At 42.6% G+C, this 19,927-nt stretch overlaps 1 protein-coding gene across 11 annotated transcripts in view; it reads right to left on the bottom strand.

Moving 5' to 3' along the window:
• Positions 1–19,927, bottom strand: part of ADGRL3 (adhesion G protein-coupled receptor L3) — a 555,597-nt gene that overhangs the window by 49,682 nt on the left and 485,988 nt on the right. The window contains exon 25 of one of the 11 annotated variants that reach the window (XM_081844774.1): positions 1,040–1,168. The exons of 8 other annotated variants lie outside the window; for them this stretch is intronic. In XM_081844774.1, coding sequence (XP_081700900.1) covers positions 1,040–1,168 — 129 coding nt within the window. Of the gene's footprint in view, positions 1–1,039; positions 1,169–5,613; positions 5,913–8,078; positions 8,492–19,927 lie in introns of those variants that run through there. 2 more of the 11 variants (XM_081844781.1, XM_081844776.1) reach the window with 2 other exon arrangements.

Genomic DNA, 19,927 nt, shown 5'->3' with positions numbered 1-19,927 from the left:
ACATGATTAATGCTTCATATTAAGAAAAAAATTCTTTCACTGTTTATGATGGGTAAGTACCAGAGCAGTTTATGTGCTATATTAGCATTTTAATGTAACTAAATGCATTGCTTATATGAATAAAAAGTGCTATATGAAAAAATTGCAAAAGAAGTAGAATATCAAATAACATTTCATCTCTAGGAATGAAATGCTAATAAGACCATTCAGCATTTCATACTAGAAGGCTATATTATCCAAAGAGGTGCTGTTTACACCTGTATTATCTTTGTGTAAAGAGATTGTCATGGCCAAAATCTCAGATAGTCATGTCAGATAAACTTCTCTGGCTTTACTGGTAAGATCTTTGTATTCTTATGCCAACTTCTTTGATTGCAGAATTCTACTTGACCCATCTGGAATGATACGCTGTGACTTCAGTCCTACTAAAGATGACTGCACTTAAGTCCTATTAAAACCAGCAGAACAATTTTGTTGTGACCACAGTAAGTCTCACTTATTTCAATGCGGATTAAACCAACTAATTAGTTGGCCTGGGGCTTTTATTACTACTGCTAAATAGCTAACTGCTGCTACTGCTGTTGTTTTTAAACAGCAGTTGGGGGTATAATCTTTACTGGCCCAATCCTGCTCTGAATTTCAAAACTCAACAATAGCTTTGGCGTTTTTTAGCATTAAAAGGCTATTTTGATATCACTTACCTTGGACAGCGCTCCTGTTTCTCAAATGAATGTTTGACAAACAGATATACAAGAGATAAATGGATACAAGTGACCAAACACAACACTGAAAATATTAAAACAAAAGTTCATACACATCTGAATAGATCTGACTGATGGGTGTCTTTCAAAATTAATTTAGATCCGTTCAAGAAAAAAGCCTGGGGAAAATGGAAAAATGTTCTGAAATGGGTAGGGAAATAATTATTTGTGCTCAAAAATAAAGGGGAGGAAAGAAAAAGAAAGAAAGAAAAAATGTGCCTATAAAAGCCACATAAAATGGGACTCTCACTAGAAAAATGAGAGAAACTCCACCACACCTGGTGTGTTGTACATGCTGATAGAAGGGTTGTTATAGACGGCCGATTCCCCGAGCAATGTGTTATAAGGGTTGTTAGTGCCATGAGGACGAAGGAGAGCATTGGTTATAAGATGGTTAGCCATGGCTCCTGGAGCAGCCCAATAGGAAGACAGAGAAAAAAAGCAAAAAAAGGTCAATCAGGCAAATATGATTAAAAAAAGAAAACATTCAGACTGACAACAATTTCAACAGTCCCGATTAAAAACAGCCAGCTACTTCGACTGGGAAGCTAAATGCCACCAAAGCACAGATGTCACTGAGAATGCAAACAGAAAAGGATGGGAGGGATGCTAAACCAACCATTCAGGATGTCCCCAACCAACTGCTTAGAGTGTAAATGGAAGAGACACTCAGCATGTTTGCCACATAAAAAAAGGATGATGATCACTCTAAAGGAAAGGCCAAACAAATATGATGAGTGTAACTTAAAATAAAATGGCACATTTAACACCCACTAGAGTGAGTCATGGGTTTCCTCCAGATTTTGGGCTCCGCTGCAACACTCCCAATACAGACTGCTCTTTATTCACTTTTGGAACAGTTTACTGACAACGCAACATATAATGAAGAAGAAGAAGAAGAAGAAGAGTTTGGATTTGGTATCCCGCTTTATCACTACCCGAAGGAGTCTCAAAGCAGCTAACATTCTCCTTTCCCTTCCTCCCCACAACAAACACTCTGTGAGGTGAGTGGGGCTGAGAGACTTCAGAGAAGTGTGACTGGCCCAAGGTCACCCAGCAGCTGCAGGTGGAGGAGCAGGGAAGCGAACCCGGTTCACCAGATTACGAGTCCACCGCTCTTAACCACTACACCACACCACATGTCTTTATATATAATGTGATATGATTCATATTTACTTCTATGAGAGGGGGGGTCACCCCTGGGACAGGATGTACCCTTAGAAAGCACTTTGTAATGACAGACAATGTAAAATTTAGATGTACAGTATACAAAACTGGGAGTCAATACTCAGATATTATGGTATCCCCTTCCCATTTATAGTTCCTCGTTTTTTACAAGCACAACCTTCAAACTGGTAAGTGGCCAAATCAGCGTTCATTTTCCATACAAGAAAGTTAGGTCGGGGTGAGGGGATCTAGACCCTTGACATAAAGTCCACTAGTACGGAAGTTCTTTATAGTGTAATTCATAAAGACCAAGAATAGCAAAATAAATAAGTCTATACAAACTAGTGTTAAAAGAAGATTGACATGAACAAGGGAAGTGCAGAAATAAGGATCCTTCTGAAAGCAGCCACAGGTCCCATAGGGATGGTAAAAAATTCTGGGGAGGATTTCCAGACAGAGATGGAGAGACTATAGTTTCTCAAGTACTTCATTTTTTTCTATGTCTTGGCAGCAAGGAGTGATATAAAAAGACTAGGAAAGAATTGCTGAAAAACTGTGATAATGAAAGAGGACTATTTTTTTGTGCTGGTACCCACAATAATAATACAGGGACATTTGCAACAATTACTTAAAGACACAGTCCAACCACCAACTACTGTGATCTGGTAGAGCTTTTATTCATTCTGATGGGGCTTGCATAGGATAATGCCCAGTTAGATTCTGCCCTAAGACAGAAACCCAAAACATTTCGGAGAGAAAAAAGAGAAAGAAAGAAAGAAAGAAAGAAAGAAAGAAAGAAAGAGGGAGGGAGGAGTGGGCGTACGATCAGATGGGGCTTGCTAAGGGTCAGTGCTCCATGGGGAAAAGGGCCTTGCGACACAACAGGCCCACAGAGCTCAGTGATAGTTTCTAAAACATGAATATTATTGTACCAGCTAGGAGCTGCAGAAAAGCGATTTCTGCCTGATGACATCCTTATGTTGTTAACACAAATTGGTGCATAACTGATAGGATTAGATACTGTTGATACCAAACTACACAGCTGGCTCCCATGTGAGACTTAATGCAAATTGAAAAGGAAAAGGAAAAAGGAAACCATACATCCACATATGTATCTTGTTTAATCTCTCCAGCTAATCTACGCTGTTGTGTTAATTTTTCTGCTACAGCTGTTTGCCATACCTTGTGATACGTGAGCCACAATTAATAGCTGTACTATAAAATCTTTTTGAACAACCTGTTCGTTGTTCTCTAAAAATAATAACACCAAGAGAGGCTCTTGCTGAATTGCCTGTTGAACAATGTCGCCAATGGTAGTCAAAATCATATTCCATTTTTTAAAAAATATACCACATTCCCACCACAGGTGAATCAATGACCTCTGTGCCTATCATTACCTTGAGCGCAACAGAGACATTCTCAGAGACACTCAACAGGAGTAAGACGCATGTGTGTATCAACTTTAACATGACCTCCCAGGTTGTCGCAGAAATAGTTTTCAGGTGAAGCTGAACTACATAGGAGTTCCACTCAGTCTCTGTTAATTTTGTCTCTAGATCCACTTCCCAAGCTAGCTTTAGTCATCTGCCATTTTCAAGAGAATTTTAGCTGCAACCTTGTTCCTTTAGAGAATCTGCCTTGTTCGCCTTCTTGTAGAGAGTAAGAGAATTGGGGCAGATCCTCTGGTCAGACCTCACCTGGAGTACTGTGTCCAGTTCTGGGCACCACAGTTCAAGAAGGACACTGACAAACTGGAACGTGTCCAGAGGAGGGCAACCAAAATGGTCAAAGGCCTGGAAACGATGCCTTATGAGGAACGGCTAAGGGAGCTGGGCATGTTTAGCCTGGAGAAGAGGAGGTTAAGGGGTGATATGATAGCCATGTTCAAATATATAAAAGGATGTCACATAGAGGAGGGAGAAAGGTTGTTTTCTGCTGCTCCAGAGAAGCGGACACGGAGCAATGGCTCCAAACTACAAGAAAGAAGATTCCACCTAAACATTAGGAAGAACTTCCTGACAGTAAGAGCTGTTTGACAGTGGAATTTGCTGCCAAGGAGTGTGGTGGAGTCTCCTTCTTTGGAGGTCTTGAAGCAGAGGCTTGACAACCATATGTCAGGAGTGCTCTGATGGTGTTTCCTGCTTGGCAGGGGGTTGGACTCGATGGCCCTTGTGGTCTCTTCCAACTCTATGATTCTATGAGATCCTCCTTTCTCAAAGGAGTCATGACAAAAACCCGGCTTGAGTTCTTTAAAACCAGCTAACTTTTAAGCTAGAGAAGAGCAGCTCCAGTTTTTCCTCAGTAAGATTCTGTACTCTCCAATTTCCTCTACTTTTCTAGTATCTAAATTGTGTATATTTATCACAAGTCTACAAAGTGAGGATGCTCCAAAAATGATAGGAGCGGTTGTGATTTTGGCTTCATTTTCTCTATACTAACTGGTTGAAAAGTAACAAAAAGCAAATCCGTAACTCTCAAGGAAGAGTATAGCAAGGAGTGTTGGGCTAGAAAATGAAAAATAAAATAAAATAAAAAACATCCTGTCAATCAATGCTGGGCCTAAGAATTCCCCTAGTGGTTTATATGCTTAACAGACAAGGTTCAAAGAGCTGTAATGTGGAATATGCCAAGAGAAAGCTCAAGAGCTGCAAGTCAGTCACCCTTCTTACCATCCAAGTTACAACTGCTTATTTATTTTATGTCCCGCTTCATCCCCAACACTCTGAACAACTTTGCACAATACTTTAAAAGTTACACTAAAAAGGGTGAAAATGTACATTGTTCTGCCTAAGCATTTTATGAAGACTAGCAAAACAGCTCATGCAGGCTGCGATTGAGATGAAACAGATGGCAGTTGAACTTGCTATGTGTGTTCACATTTGGACGTGAACTGGGCCAGTGTCTGGGGCCAGGTCCCCCTTTGCTGTTTCTCTGATTGTGGTGGCAGAGTTATTGCTGGGAAGGAGGGATTAGAATGGGAAGCCATAGCACACAGGTAGGCAATGCGGGGATCTCCAAATGATGTAAGACTACAATTGTCATTAGCCATGCTGGCAGGAGATGATGGAAGATGGAGTCAAACAAAACATGGAGAGACCATGTTGGCTACCCCTGTGCTATGGCAGTTTTGGGATCCTAGGTTTACAGCCAAAGATTTGTCAGGGTATTACGAATCAATACGCCTTCTCCAACCCCAATTTTTGTGTCTCTTTCACTCTCCTCTTATTACTCAAGACCTACCTGACAAATCCCCTTTTCTCTAGGCTCCTCTACTCCCTCATACCAGCTTCCATCTTAGTCCAGGCCTTCTCCTTCCATAGACCTTTCTTCCTCCCCTGACCCTATCTAGAAGCAGAATAGTTTAACGACTGAGAGTCATAACTGGCTACCCCATAGTCATGGCCAGAGTCTTCATCATCACTGAAACCCCTGGAATAAAGAGCGAAAGCACCAACTTTGAAGTCAAATAGGATGGCCACAATTTTATCAACGATGATTAAGGGTCTGCAGTTGGATGAGGAAACCTGAAGAACTCTAATGCACATTTGCATATCACACAAAAAGATTAGGAGGCACAATGATTTGGGACAGCTACAGAAAATAGGGACTGGCTGTGTGTCATTGACTCATTGGGGACGTCAAACCACCTGACATTGCAACAAGAAAGAAGGAGATCCCACACAGGTAAGTGTTTGAGGTTGACTTTATTGGTTTGCCCATTACCTCACTGGATTGCCTAGTGGTTAATGCAAGCAGCAAACAGGTCAGGGCAAAGAGTCTATATGGCTCCCTGAATGTCACTTCCTCATAGCTCTTTTTCTGTGGGTTCCATTTCGTGCTTTTCTGCCCACTCCTGGTGTTCCCCGCTTTTCCACGGCTTCTGTCTTCTGATGTCCCAGCTTTGATGTAGAAGTGGAGTGAGTGGACAAGCTCTACCAGGCGCTGTGCGGAGCATGAGTAACTCCTCTGGGAAAAGCTCTTGAACTGAAGATACATGGACAAGAGTTGAAGTCAGGCTGTGTTTCCGTAGATTCAACTTCCCTAGCTGCGACCACCGCCTCTGTAAGCAATGGGGGAACCCCAGCTGACAAAGCGCCTCAGTCCGAGTGACAAACCGTCAAGGTTAATATGCGAGTTAGGCACGCAAGGCACACGCAAGCACACACACACAGGCACACAGCTCGCCCTTCCTCAGATGATCTGTGCAGATCACCTAGGAAAAGGTTATCACCTTCTCTCCACTCACAGTGGCGTAGCGTGGGTTGTCAGCACCCGGGGCAAGGCAAGTAATTTGCGCCCCCTAACCCGTGGATTTGCGCCCCCTAACCCGTGGATTTGCCCTAACCCCAGATGTTGCGCCCGGTGCGGCCGGCCCCCCCTGCACCCCCCACGCTACGCCACTGTCCACTCAGGAGGGGTGAGACTGGCGTCCCCATAGGGGCATAAATATACCCCACCATTGTGTTTTCTCTTTTATCATTCTGTATAATTTGCTAGTTTGGTCATAGGTGTGGGGTCCCATAACTTAACTCATTTACGTACATTGCTGACAATCGCTCATATTTGCAAGCAAGATTTTGGTTGTAGTGACCTTTTTAAATGTTTGTGCTTTTGAATGAACAGTGTAATTCAGGAGAAAGCAATGGATCTAGTGGAAGAGGCTATTCTGTGATGTTTCCTAATAATATATGAATTATTTTCCAGAACACTTTTTTTTATTTTACCTATGGGACGTTCCCACTATATATCAAAAGTTCCTCCTCTGCTCCTTCAACATTTCCAAGAGACTAATAATTATTAAACTTATTTATTAATACTAGGGTCTTATACCACCTTGCTGTTACTTTTCCCTCTAATTGCTGATTTATATTCTTTATTTTCCCAGATCTTCTATTATCTGCTATACTTTGGATGTAGCTGACAATCAAGTGTTTTACTTGCTTTGGTTCAAACCAGTATTTTAAAAGTAACTTATACATTGAAAATAAAAAGTCATTCTTAATAATTATAAATATTTTTTAAAGCTGATTCTTCTCTTATGGTGCAATCCTATACACATTTACCTGGGAGTAAGCACCACTGAACTCAATGGGGGTTACTTCTGCATAGACATAACTAGGATTGCACACTTAGTTGCACATTAGAGCTTAGATGTTCAACGAATAATGCGTTTGAACATAGTCAAACCATGGAAGACTCAAACCTTGTAATTTCCTTTTAATCTGGAATAAGAATGTTATGCATCAAAATATCTTTATACTGGAAAAAGTCTTTCTGAACTTTTTAAAAAATAATTTTTATTTTTTATTTTGCAAATACAAACCAAAAGAAGAACAATGCAAGGAAGAAAACAATTGATCAACAACATATTTCTAGGGGTCACTACACAGCGACTCACATTTGGTACAATTACATATCCTAAGCTTATAAATTAGACTATCACTTATTACTGTACTTTTGAAGGAACCGAGCCATATGGATTAATATGCCTAGATTGAAACATGATTTAAAATAATCTATCACTGAACTAAGCAGTGAGATAGTTCAACCTAGATACAGCTTGTACTGCCCCTATAGTCTTAAACTTGGTATTTTACTTTTGCATCCTTTGTGGATAGTCAGTGGAGGTGGAACCAGTTAATTGGAGTTTACACATCTTCTGCCATCATGTCCATAAGAAATGCCTAAAATCTCTTGACTACAAAGCTAATGTCAGTTTGCCTGAAATGATTGATTTAACAGCACCTCTGAAGCTAAATGTAACTTGACATGTCAAAGGAAGTTTATCAGAACTACCACCAAGGGAAAGGAAATCTCACCTTCCTACAGAGTGGCTTCGTAACGAATTGTATATAGTGGCTGAGAAGGTCAAGTATTCTGGCTGAATGTTTGGCGGTGCTATTGTAACACCAAGGACTCTTCTACTGTCACAGTCCTACAGCAGAAGGGAAACATCCACCGAAATGCTTCAGCCTTTGCTTGCTTTACACATCCCATTCCATTCGGTCTCTTGCAAGATGCCCCTCAGAGAAATAAACTCTTATTGATTCTAGCAAACTAAGGCCATACAGAGACAACAGACAAAGTTGTAACTATTCCCTAAAACGCACGTTACCAGGATGACATGTGGCAATACAATGGCACCTCCATTCAGGATTAACTGTATGGAGTAAAAAGGATGCCATAATGTGCTTCCAAGACATTCTGTTGTGGGCAACCTTCTGGGGGCGGCATATCATTGGGGGGTGGGGTGGGAGGCATAAAAGGGGCAAAGGCAAAAATGGATGTGATTCTTCCTTTCGTACAGTAGGCTATATTCCAGTCATGCAGAAATCAGAAGTTTCTACATTCCACACACCCTTCCTCCTCCTCCATTCTCCATCTAAGCAACGAACAGGCATTGTTACACTTCAATGGCATTCCAGCTAGGCGTTTAGCAGGACTGGAGAGCGATCTGTGGCCTGGGGGAAATCCCAAGGTTTGGAAAGAGAGGTCTGGTTCCCTGAGCTACATGTTCTTGAGACTTCTATATGGTGGCCAGGCTGCTCTGGAGGATGATATATCTGAAGCCAAAGAAAATAAATGTTCAGTGCTAAATGCTAAGTGTTGCACAGGAACTCCTCTATGGAAGAAACACAGAAGCATTGGGCAAGGCTAACCTCTACGCATCAAGCTGAAACGTAAAAGGATTGGGTGTGCTTATTCCACAAGGCAGGTCACTGTCTTTATGAACTGATGTTGAACGAGGCCAACTTTCATGGCTGATAAAATAAGGCTGGTCTTAAAAGATCCCGGTTCCCACCCCCCGCCCTAAGGAACTCCTTTCCAACACCAAGTCATAATGAAATTGTTGCTGCTGGCATCAAATAGGACAACGGATGTAAAACCTGAGGCAAACACAAGATTGGTGTTACATGTTACTGAGAGCAAATTCAATACATTTGTGTCTGTGATATAGACACTAATTTTCTTCAGCCCGTGTTGTTTCATCTTTTCTCATATTTGGGGGTAAAAGCTCCTGGATGATGTTGTTGAGAACATCAAAGCAATGGGTTACATGCCTATCAAGGAACCTATCGAAAGGTTCAGCAACAGAACTGTAACTCAGCTGCAGATTGGTTGGGTGAGACACCACAGCCTACATCTCAAATCACACTAAATGATCATGTTGTGAGGTTCAGAAAGAACGGCCACTTATTTGGGGGAAGGTGAACTTGTGGGCAACCCCCCACCCCATTATCTGAGTGTGCAGAATACACAATGCTAAAGAAACCAACCCCATTCACACAGCACTGCATTGCTCATTTTCCAAAAAAGGAAAACCGGAAGAGTTGCCAAACCCAAGGGTGCAGCTCTTTATTTTCCTTTAAGGCTTGTTCACTATCAAATCACAATATGGAGAAATGCCCATTGTGCTACTCCAGCAGAGCCAGCCTGGGATGCTTTGCCACTTAAGAAAAACAGAAAATGGCGCCCCCTGCCTTGTCCTTCTCTGCTGTCTCTCCCATACCCCACTGCTGCCAAAGTGGGGAGAGGGGTGATAAGCGTCATGGTTCTAGGGGAGGAAGGAGCCTTGCAGGAAACACAGTTCTGGAATAGGAGGGTAGATTAATTCATAATATTCAGTAGTCAAAGAATTTAACCAACCCATGGCAAACTAAGGACGGTGCCAATAGTTCACAGCCCAACAGAGTTAAAACTCTTTACACTTAATTCTTTTGTTGGCTTGTGGTCAGTGGAGTGAAGCATATGGAAGTGAGCACAGGATCGCAGCACAAATTATCAATGGGTATTATGAATTGAGTCTATACATTGTCTTTCATTGAAAGAAACACAACCAAGGCTTTTCACAAACAAATGAAACAAGTTATAGCCCTACAACCGATAAAACCAAGTTAAAACATCAACACTGTAGGCAGAAACACCTGGAATTGGTATTAATAGTCAGAGAAATGCCTGGGGTAAACAGATACATTTTCAATTGTTGGTGGAAACAACCAGATGCAGGGAGATTGTTCCTCATGGAAGGGGACATCACAGAGAAAGCCCTTCTCTGCACCATGGTAAGATGTCTACAAGTTGTGGCAGGGTTAATAGGGCTTCTTCCACAGATGGAAGCGACCAAGGTGGTCTATATTGGGAATGCCTGATTAGGAGCTTTTCAGAACCTTATCAACCAGGAGTAAAACCTTGAACTTGGATCAGTAGCTAAATGGTGCCCAGTGCAACTCATTCAGAAGAGTTGCATTGAGCAATCTGGTCCTGCATTCTGCAGCAAGCTGCAGTTTCCAAACAAACCTTAAGGGTAGCTCCACATAAAGTCTTTTATAGTAATCCAGTCTTGAGGTTACCAGTGCATGAATCACTGTATCAAAGCTATCCCTATCCAGGAATGATCACTACTGACAAACCAACTGAAGCGGGCAATCCCTGCTGGTGATGTCGCTTGGGCCTGCAGTGACAGTGACAAATCCAGGAGCATCCCTCAGACTATAGACCTCTTCCTTCAGGGGAAGTGTAACCACTACCAGAGTAGATTAACATCCCAAGCTTCAGATCCAAGAACTGATCACTCACAGGGGCTGTTGTCTTTTCAGATTCAACTTCAGTTTATTGGCCTTCATCCATCCTACCAGTACATCCAGTCTCTGTTTTGGACCTGACAGACACTCCAGACACAGAGCAGCAAATTAATGACACCTTGCCCTAAATCTACTGATGGCTGCTCCCAAAGGCTTTATATAGATGTCAAAGGTAAGGAAAAGGACCCCTGGACGATTAGGTCCAGTCAAAGGCAACTATGGGGTTGCAGCGCTCATCTTGTTTTGAGGCCGAGGGAACCAGCGTTTGTTCACAGACAGCTCTCCGGGTCATGTGGCCAGGTTGACTAAACTGCTTCTGGCGCAACGGAACACCATGATGGAAAACAGAGCGCATGGAAACACTATTTACCTCCCTGCTGCAGGAGTGCCTATTTATCTACTTGCACTGGCGTGCTTTCAAACTGCTACGTTGGCAGGAGTTGGGAGAGAGCAACAGGAGCTCACCCCATCGTGGGGATTTGAACCGCCGGCTTTCTGACTGGCAAGCCCAAGAGGCTCAGTGGTTTAGACCACAGTGCCACCCACGTTAAATGGCATTTATCTCTGGCACAAACCCTGCAGGTAGATTTATGCAGCGCTTTTCCTTCTTTTTTTTTGTGGGAGGAGTGAACATAACGACTTACAGTCATGAAATGCCACTGCTTCTGCTTCTGCTCAGAGCACAACCCTGTATTTTTCTTCCACTGCCGAGTGGAGTGAGACAGATAAGGTTTCAGAATATCTGGTATTGTTTACAGAACAAGAAGCCTGGCTTCCTCCACTGGTGACAAGTTGCTTTTAATAAGATTTCTAGAGTGATGCTTTCAACTCACCCAAGTACTGTTTACCTTATTTCTTGGACTGGAGTGCCCTCTAGAGTCTTTAAGAACCTCCTGCAGTCCTCTCTGTTTGCTCTTTTCATTGCAATCTTTCCGGGTTCCTGAGACCGTACACCCTTGTCTCCAGAGAGGGGCGCTACCATATCACTGGGCTTACTCTGCCAGATACATCTAGCCAGATATTTTGCCCTGTCTTTCTTCCTTTTCTGTTTTCTCTTGCTGCTGCTTTTGCTATTTCTGTGATTTACACAGCAGCTGGGAGATTGTGGAGAAACCAGGTTGCTGGGGATTTGTGCATCCTGTTCAGTGGTGTTTATATCCATTTGGGCTGAGTGTGGCATGGCTCTGATTCCCATCCGTGCCCAACTCGCTACAGGAGGAGGAGCTGAGCAGGGACCCATGAGCGAACCCTCTGCGAAGGAGCATGTCAAAACGGGTGTGATAAAAGCCATAAACGTCTCATTGGCAATTTTCATACAGCATGAAAGACAACCAAGGGTTTCTTGAGTAAACTAGAATTGGTGGTGCAGCCTTGAAAGGACTGCAGAAACTGCTGTCTGGGGATCTTCTATAGGAGGACGGTTTGCTCCCACTATACTCTCTTGGTATATTTCCAAATAAAGAAAACACTACAAAAACAGCACAACAGTCCTGCGCTCTCTTCTGTAAAGGAAACCCTATAATACTGGGAAGCGAGGGGCTTGTAACAATACCGTAATTAAAACAAATTCGTTTAAAATCTAAAAATCTCAACACAGCTAGCCTAATTAGCATATTTCTTTTATATATTTAAAAGCTATCGTTCTGGAACATGTCCTTCACTTTAATTGGATCACGTCCCAGTAAAATGACATTTATCAGTGTGAATGCCCTCCTAAATAAATATTTTTCCAGGTTTTGTGAAAGCCCCCAGCAAGCTAATCATTGGAATGTTCAGAGAGACGGCACCACCACAGAGAAAACCCTTTCGGCGTCACCCTGGCTGTATCAAATGTCATGGGATACATCAGCATGAGATCTAGAGAGAAATTAAAGACCAACCCCTAATTAAGCCTTACAAAAACAACACTCTTTTAAACAGAAAAAGCATGTAAATGAACGGCTCCCCATGTTTTTAGGTAGAAGCAGAGTGACCAAATGTAAATTTTGATACTGAAGTTGGAAAATATGCCTTCATCAGTGGATCATTTTAAAGTCTGCCTAGAAATAACACCCGCACCCCTACCTGCCGCCAGGTATCCCTGCTAAGTTAGCTCTGCTGTATATTGTTTCAGCAGCACAAACGACAGCTTGATTATATTTGGAGAGAAGACGAGGTGGTGGGAGACCTCATTCTGAAACCACTCAGGTTTCGCTTGGGATGGAAATCATGGTATTAGGTTATGAATTTTAATTTCCTTTCAGACTCAGATTCCGACTGTTTGAATTTGAGATTAATTTGCTCGACTCATTATGAGAGAATGTACATGAAACTGAAATTAAACTGATTATGTATAAATACAGTTGCCATAACACTCTATTCCTTTTTCCTGTTTAAGTTTCAGATTATGTCTTTGCAGATCACATAAAATACTTTAAATATTTATACATTCAAGGTTGCTATTGCCAATTTCCAATTGCAGGCGGGCTTGATCAGGATTGGGGCTAGAGCGAGACAGTCTTAGCTTTTTTTAAAAAAACCAACAACACACTTTTCTCTCGTGAGAGAATCAGAATTAATTAAAATGCTATTGGTGGAGATATTTCAGTTTAGATACGAAGAAGAGAAGAAGGTTTAGAGTTTGTGCTTCCTTCAGACGAAATGGGTGTTCATATCACCACCAGTTAAGTCAGGATAAGCCTGAAGTTGTTATTTTTTCCGCAGTGTGCTTCACATCGCTTCCCTTTCCCCCAGCTGTTCACATCAACATATCTTAATTAGTATCAGACCAGTTTCTGTTTGTGTGCACACCAAGGGGAGTGGATAGGGCAGGAATCTCTTCACCCCATGCAAAGGTGTTCACATCTTGACTGGAGACACCTTGGACCGGCTTAAGGACCCATCAGTGTGAAGCTGAGTTGAGAAACAACTGCATCAAACTGGATGTTTTAGCTGAGTTTCCTGCATCGCAGGGGGTTGGACTAGATGATCCACGGGGTCCCTTCCAACTCTACAATTCTATGAAACTGTAGTATTTCCAAACCAAGGCTACATGTGCATTTTTGATGAATAAAATCCAAGCACCGGAATCACACAGTAAGAGCACAGTGAAATGTGTGGACACAGTCAAGTACCTTTCCTAACCTGTTCGGTTCTGAAGGAAAAATTACCGAAAGCATGGGGGATTTATATATAAGAAATGTCTGTCTCATTTTTAAAAAAGGCCACAGCTCATGTAAAGGGAGATTTAAATATTAATTCAATATTAGGGGTTGAGAGTTTTCAGAAAAGCTTGGGTCCGATATCCCATTAGCATTCTCTCTCCTCGCCCCCCCCATACTTTTACTTCCCCGTGATTTTCATCTCATACATTCCCCAACCTGTTGCAGCCTCGCTACTTCTTTAAGGTAAAGGTAAAGGGACCCCTGACTATTAGGTCCAGTCGTGGCTGACTCTGGGATTGCGGCGCTCATCTCGCTTTACTGGCCGAAGGAGCCAGCGTACAGCTTCTGGGTCACGTGGCCAGCATGAAAAAGCCACTTCTGGCGAACCAGTGCAGCGCATGGAAACGCCATTTACCTTCCCGCCGGAGTGGTACCTATTTATCTACTTGCACTTTGACGTGCTTTCGAGCTGCTAGGTTGGCAGGAGCTGGAACCGAACGACGGGAGCTCACCCCGCCACGGGGATTCGAACCGCCGACCTTCTGATCGGCAAGTCCTAGGCTCTGTGGTTTAACCCACAGCGTGTTATTGCTCCTGCACTGTCGATTTCCAGATGAACCAGCCACCTACTGTTTTATTGCTGTTTTCCGTGCGAGTGGCTTTGACCTTGCAGGACAGCGTTTCTTTTGTTTTTTAGGCTACTTCTCAATGCACACCTTTGTAGGTCCACACCCATGTGCTTCGACTGAAAGCCAGTTCCCCAAACCTTCACTTTCCAGGCAAGGAGGGGCATGACTGTGATATTCCCAACTTAATGCCCTTCTCTTAGGAGAACAGTTCCCCAGCCCAGCCCAGGCCCTTACTGAGCACAAAAAGGCTGCGCCGCTCACCATGGATCTTCGGGCTCAGAGCATTATTGTGTATTGTTTCTTTGGTGTGATTTCCCCACCACCAGCAGCCAGTGAAGGCTTTCTTTCTCTCTCCCCTTCCATGCAAGTAAAAAGGAGAATAATAATAATATTTTTTTATTTATACCCCGCCCTCCCCAGCCAAGACTGGGTGGCTAACAACCAATAAAAAAACACAAGTTGATTAAAATACAAATTTTAAAAAGATTAAAATACAACATTAAAACATTAGGATGCAGCCTCTTCACAGGAGGAGAAAGGAAAAAGGAAAGAGGGGGAGGGGATCAAGTTGATTCCAAGCCAAAGGCCAGGCGGAACAACTCTGTCTTACAGGCCCTGCGGAAAGAGATCAGATCCTGCAGGGCCATGGTCTCAGGAGGCAGAGCGTTCCACCAGGTTGGAGCCAGAGTTGAGAAGGCCCTGGCTCTGGTTGAAGCCAATCTAACTTCCTCAGGGCCCGGGACCACAAGGGTGTTGCTATTTATGGACCTTGAGGCTCTCCGTGGGGCATACCGGGAGAGGCGGGCCCGTAGGTACGAGGGTCCTAGGCCGTGAAGGGCTTTAAAGGTCAAAAGCAGCACCTTAAATCTGACCCTGTACTCCACCAGGAGCCAGTGCAGCTGGAAAAGCACTGGGTGAATATGCTCCCATGGCAGAGACCCCGTGAGGAGCCTCGCTGCAGCATTCTGCACCCGCTGGAGTTTCTGGGACAGCTTCAAGGGCAGCCCCGCGTAGAGCGAATTACAGTAGTCAAGCCTGGAGGTGACTGTCGCATGGATCACTGTGGCCTGGTTGGAGAATGATCTATTCATTAATTCACATCGGGGGTGGGGAGACTGGCTAAATATCCCCAAAAATGCTAGTGGTGGGAGAAGCCCATCTTTACCAGGGACCGTTGGGGAGAACAGGGTTCCTGCTGGTGGGGGAACAGATTCCACTACAGAGTATTTCTTTTAGATCCAGCCTCTTAATGGAGGGATTGCACCATTAACTTGTATTAACTTGTCTGCGGAGATGGGAAGGTGTGTATGCATGCGTGTACTTGAATAAAAAAAATGAGAAAGTCTATGCCGTACACATGACTAAAGACCCTCCCACTTTTTATTGCGGTTCACAGTGGCATGTCACATGGAATGCTGTGATAAACAAGGGAGATACAGCAATGTATTCTATACAGTGTGTGTCATGAGCAGCAGTTGCTTTTGTGAAAACTACCGGTACAGTTGTACCTTGGAAGTCGAATGGGAAATGTTGCGCAAGTCCGCTTGACTTCCAAAACTTTTGGAAACCAAAGCGTGGCTTCTGATTGGCTGCAGGAAGCTCCTGCAGCCAATTGGAAACCCCGTGAGATGTTTGGCTTCCAAAAATAGTTTGCAAACCGGAACAGTCACTTCCGGGTTTGCGGCGTCGGGAGCTGATTTGTTCGTCAACTAAGCTGTTCGAAAACCAAGGTATGACTGTACAGTGATACCTCACCAGTGAAAGAGGCGGGGGGGATTGCATAAGTTAAAAGTGCCCAGCAGCCAAAGTCCTCGAGATCAATGCTTTGCTATTTGGTTTAATTTTATTTCATATACAAATGGCTCAGGAGCAACAGGGACCACAGGGGAATGTGAAAGTCTGGATTTAGTACAGCTCAAGTTTGCTTCCTAACTTCTTTTTTTTAAAATAAAAACTAATTGTAATTGTTTTGATTTGGTAAGAAGCCGAGAATAAAGTTTAAGCTATTGACAGATGCGAAAGAGAGAGGAGGCTTCGCCCTGCCAGACATGAAATTATATTATGAAGCATCTTGCCTCTGCTGGTTGAAGGAATGGATGAAATTAGAAAATACTGAACTATTAGACCTAGAAGGATTTGATTACAGATTTGGGTGGCATGCTTATTTATGGTATGACAAAAAGCGAGTACATAAAGGTTTTGAAAACCACATCATAAGAAAATCTCTGATAGAGGTTTGGGAAAAGTATAATAACTTGTTGGAAGCCAAAACTCCGTATTGGTTATCACCATTGGAGGCGTTGAGTGTGAAAAAAATCAATATGAAAGGGGGATGGACAACTTATCAGAACCTAATAACAAAAATTGAAGGCAAATGGAGTTTGAAGCCGTTTGAGGTAGTTAAGGAATATGTTAATGATTGGCTGCATTATTTTCAAATCAATGAAATGTTTAAAAAAGATTTAAGATTAAGAGGCTTTGAGGATAAAGAGTCGAAATTTCAGAAAGAAATAATAAATTGTGATTTTAAAGTTCTGGCTAAAATGTACAAGATATTACTAGAATGGCACACAAAGGACGAAGAGACAAAATCGGTTATGATTGACTGGGCCAAAGATTTTGGATATAATATACAAATGGAGGATTGGGAAAAATTATGGAAAGAAGGTTTCAGTTCACTGCATGTACAACAATAAAAGAAAATGTGATGAAAATGATGTATCGATGGTATGTAACACCAGTGAAGTTAGCAAGGATGTATAAAGGATGTAACAGATGTTGGAAATGTAAAGAAAAAGAGGGTACATTCTATCATATGTGGTGGGAGTGTAAGAAAGTAAAAAGCTTTTGGGAAATGATATATAATGAATTGAAGAAAATGTTTAAGTACACTTTTGTTAAGAAACCAGAAGCGTTTTTACTTGGTATTACAGGGAATGAGATTAACAAGAAAGAAAAGAAGTTATTTTTATATGCAGTGACTGCAGCAAGAATACTGATGGCTCAGAAATGGAAGCAAGAGGAGTTGCCTACACTAGATGAATGGAGAATGAAGATGATGGACTACGCAGAACTCGATAGACTGACTGGAAGGATCTGAAATCGACGAGATCAGAGATTTATAGAAGATTGGGAAAAGTTTACAGAATATATGCATAAATTAAGTGATAATCAAATAACGTTTGTAAGCTTTTAATGAAGCTCTGTAAGAAGAAATGTTAGAATATGAGTAAAATTAAGAAATAATTTATAAAAACAATTGAAGAAAGGCTTTAGAAATGTGTAAGAAATTAAGAAGGGAAGGAGTATCAGGCAAGTTGAGGGAAGTCAAAAAGAGAATGGATATAAAAAAGATGTATGATTTGTATAAATTTTGTACTGGAAAAATTGAATAAAAATAATTTATAAATAAAAAAAGAAATATAGAGAGTGGAAAAAAAAGTAATTGTTTTGATTTGGACCGTGGACTCCTATGCAAATACTAGAGACCACACATCCCTTTCCTCTTGGTATGTTTTATTATTGATTTAATAGATTACATAGCTGCATACTGCATTTCCTTATTGGCAGTTGTGACAATCTATCTTCTGTTTCTTTTTCTGCAGTCTGTCATTATAAAACTGAATAAAAATACGTGAAAAACAAAAACAAATGAAAGTAGACAGCACCTTGGCAAGGGAGGTAGGAGTGTGTGTGTGGGGGGGTACTGCCTCTGTCCTCTCCCCTCCTAAGCACAAAGCTCCTCAAGCTGCCACACACCGGCCTGATCAGTTTCATTTTGTTCTCGTTTTGTTTATGGTCGCTAACTTGTGCTGTGTTATGAAGGAGTGTCTCCACCCCCATCGTTCTGCCCGGACGCTGAGGTCCAGCTCCGAGGGCCTTCTGGAAGTTCCCTCATTGCGAGAAGCAAAGCTACAGGGAACCAGGCAGAGGGCCTTCTCGGTAGTGGCGCCCGCCCTGTGGAACGCCCTTCCAGCAGATGTCAAAGCAATAAACAACTACCTGACATTCAGAAGACATCTTAAGGCAGCCCTGTTCAGGGAAGTTTTTAATGTGTGACACTTTAGTGTATTTTTGGTCTCTGTGGAAGCCACCCAGAGTGGCTGGGGAAACCCAGCCAGATGGGCGGGGTACAAATAATAAATTATTATTATTATTATTATTATTATTATTATTATTATTATTAGGTATTTGATATTTTAATTGCTGGGAGCTACCACAAGCATCCCCAATCGGAGACTGGTTTCTCTTAGCTCAGTTGGTTAGACCATGGTGCTGATAACACCAAGGTTGCAGGTTTGATCCCTGTATGGACCAGCTGCATATTCCTGCATTGCAGGGGGTTGGACTAGATGATCCTCAGGGTCCCTTCCAACTCTACCGTTCTATGATTCTATGATTCTAAATGTGCTTAAGGTTGGTGGAGGAAGAGTGGTTGCTCTTCAGAAGGAGTGTGTGATCCTCTCACCTCTGGCTATGTTTCATCCACAGTAGCCTTAAATCATATATATTTCTCTTCACCTTAATTTGACAGTGGATATGTTTAGGAACCAGCACATAAGGGTCGCCAAAGCATTGCCTTGAAAGGGACTAACACACATTTTCCAATATGATGCCCAGAAAAAACAACAAACACATTTTAGGGTTCCCCCTGAAATTATAGAAAGAGTCCGGTTGCCAGATCACAACCTCAAGATTCCACCTAAGCCCTGGTTTCTCTGAGAAGCAGAGAGGGCTCTCCTATGCCCCCTTTTCCTCCTCCTCAAGTGTTGCAGAGCAAAACAAGGAGCCTATTTGCTCCGTAAGATTGGAAGGGATGAGTGTGAGGGGGCAGAGGAGGAACAATGTAGAGAAGCTGCCTCTTGATATTTTTTGTTGTTGCTCCAGAGCTGTTAACAGATGGGATCTTTGAGCATCAATATGGAGCTAGGAGGCAACTGCCTTTGCTAAACATTTCACGCTTGTGTTGACAAAGGTGATAAAACTATTCCAAAGACGTGCATTTCTTATAACACTATTCAGCTGCTGCCTAATTTCTAAGCTTGGAAATTCAAATTCACTCAGCTCGTAATGCTCATTTCAAAGAGGAGGCTGGATTATGGTGCCAAAAACTCCTATCTGGTTCAAATTTTAATCCAACACAAAGAACACTATCAATCCTCTCTCCAAAAACCTTCATCTCTCCAGGTTAAGTGATGACGCCCTCATTTGCCAAAAAGCGGGGAGTGAGAAGGATGGCTAATATGAGAGATTCAACTTCATCATTCCTGAGGGCATCAGGAAAATGGCAGCTGACGGCTGGTGGATGCTGGGAGAAGAGCTGGACAGCAGTGGTGAATTTTGCCCTCACCTGGTTTTGACCCCCCCCCCATGACAAGAGCTTTTAGATAGTTGTGCTGATTTGCCAAAACCCTTCCCTGTCCCACTTACCATCTTTGTGGCTCCATCAGCAGTTGACCAGGACCACCGGGAAAGTAGGTTTCCCAGCATTACTGACAGGTGTCAGTAGCACTGGGAAAACATCATTTCCCAGGGCTCCTGGCACCTCGCATGCAGCCAGGGAAGCATGTGATATGCCAGAAAAGAGTGAGGGGAGAAAGCCCTCCTATCTTTCCTTTATTCCACCATTGCAGCTGCTACAGCAA

Source organism: Podarcis erhardii, assembly GCF_964252035.2.
Source record: "Podarcis erhardii genome assembly, chromosome: 17".
NCBI classification, from domain to species: domain Eukaryota; kingdom Metazoa; phylum Chordata; class Lepidosauria; order Squamata; family Lacertidae; genus Podarcis; species Podarcis erhardii.
This window is presented reverse-complemented; position numbering and strand designations above follow the sequence as displayed.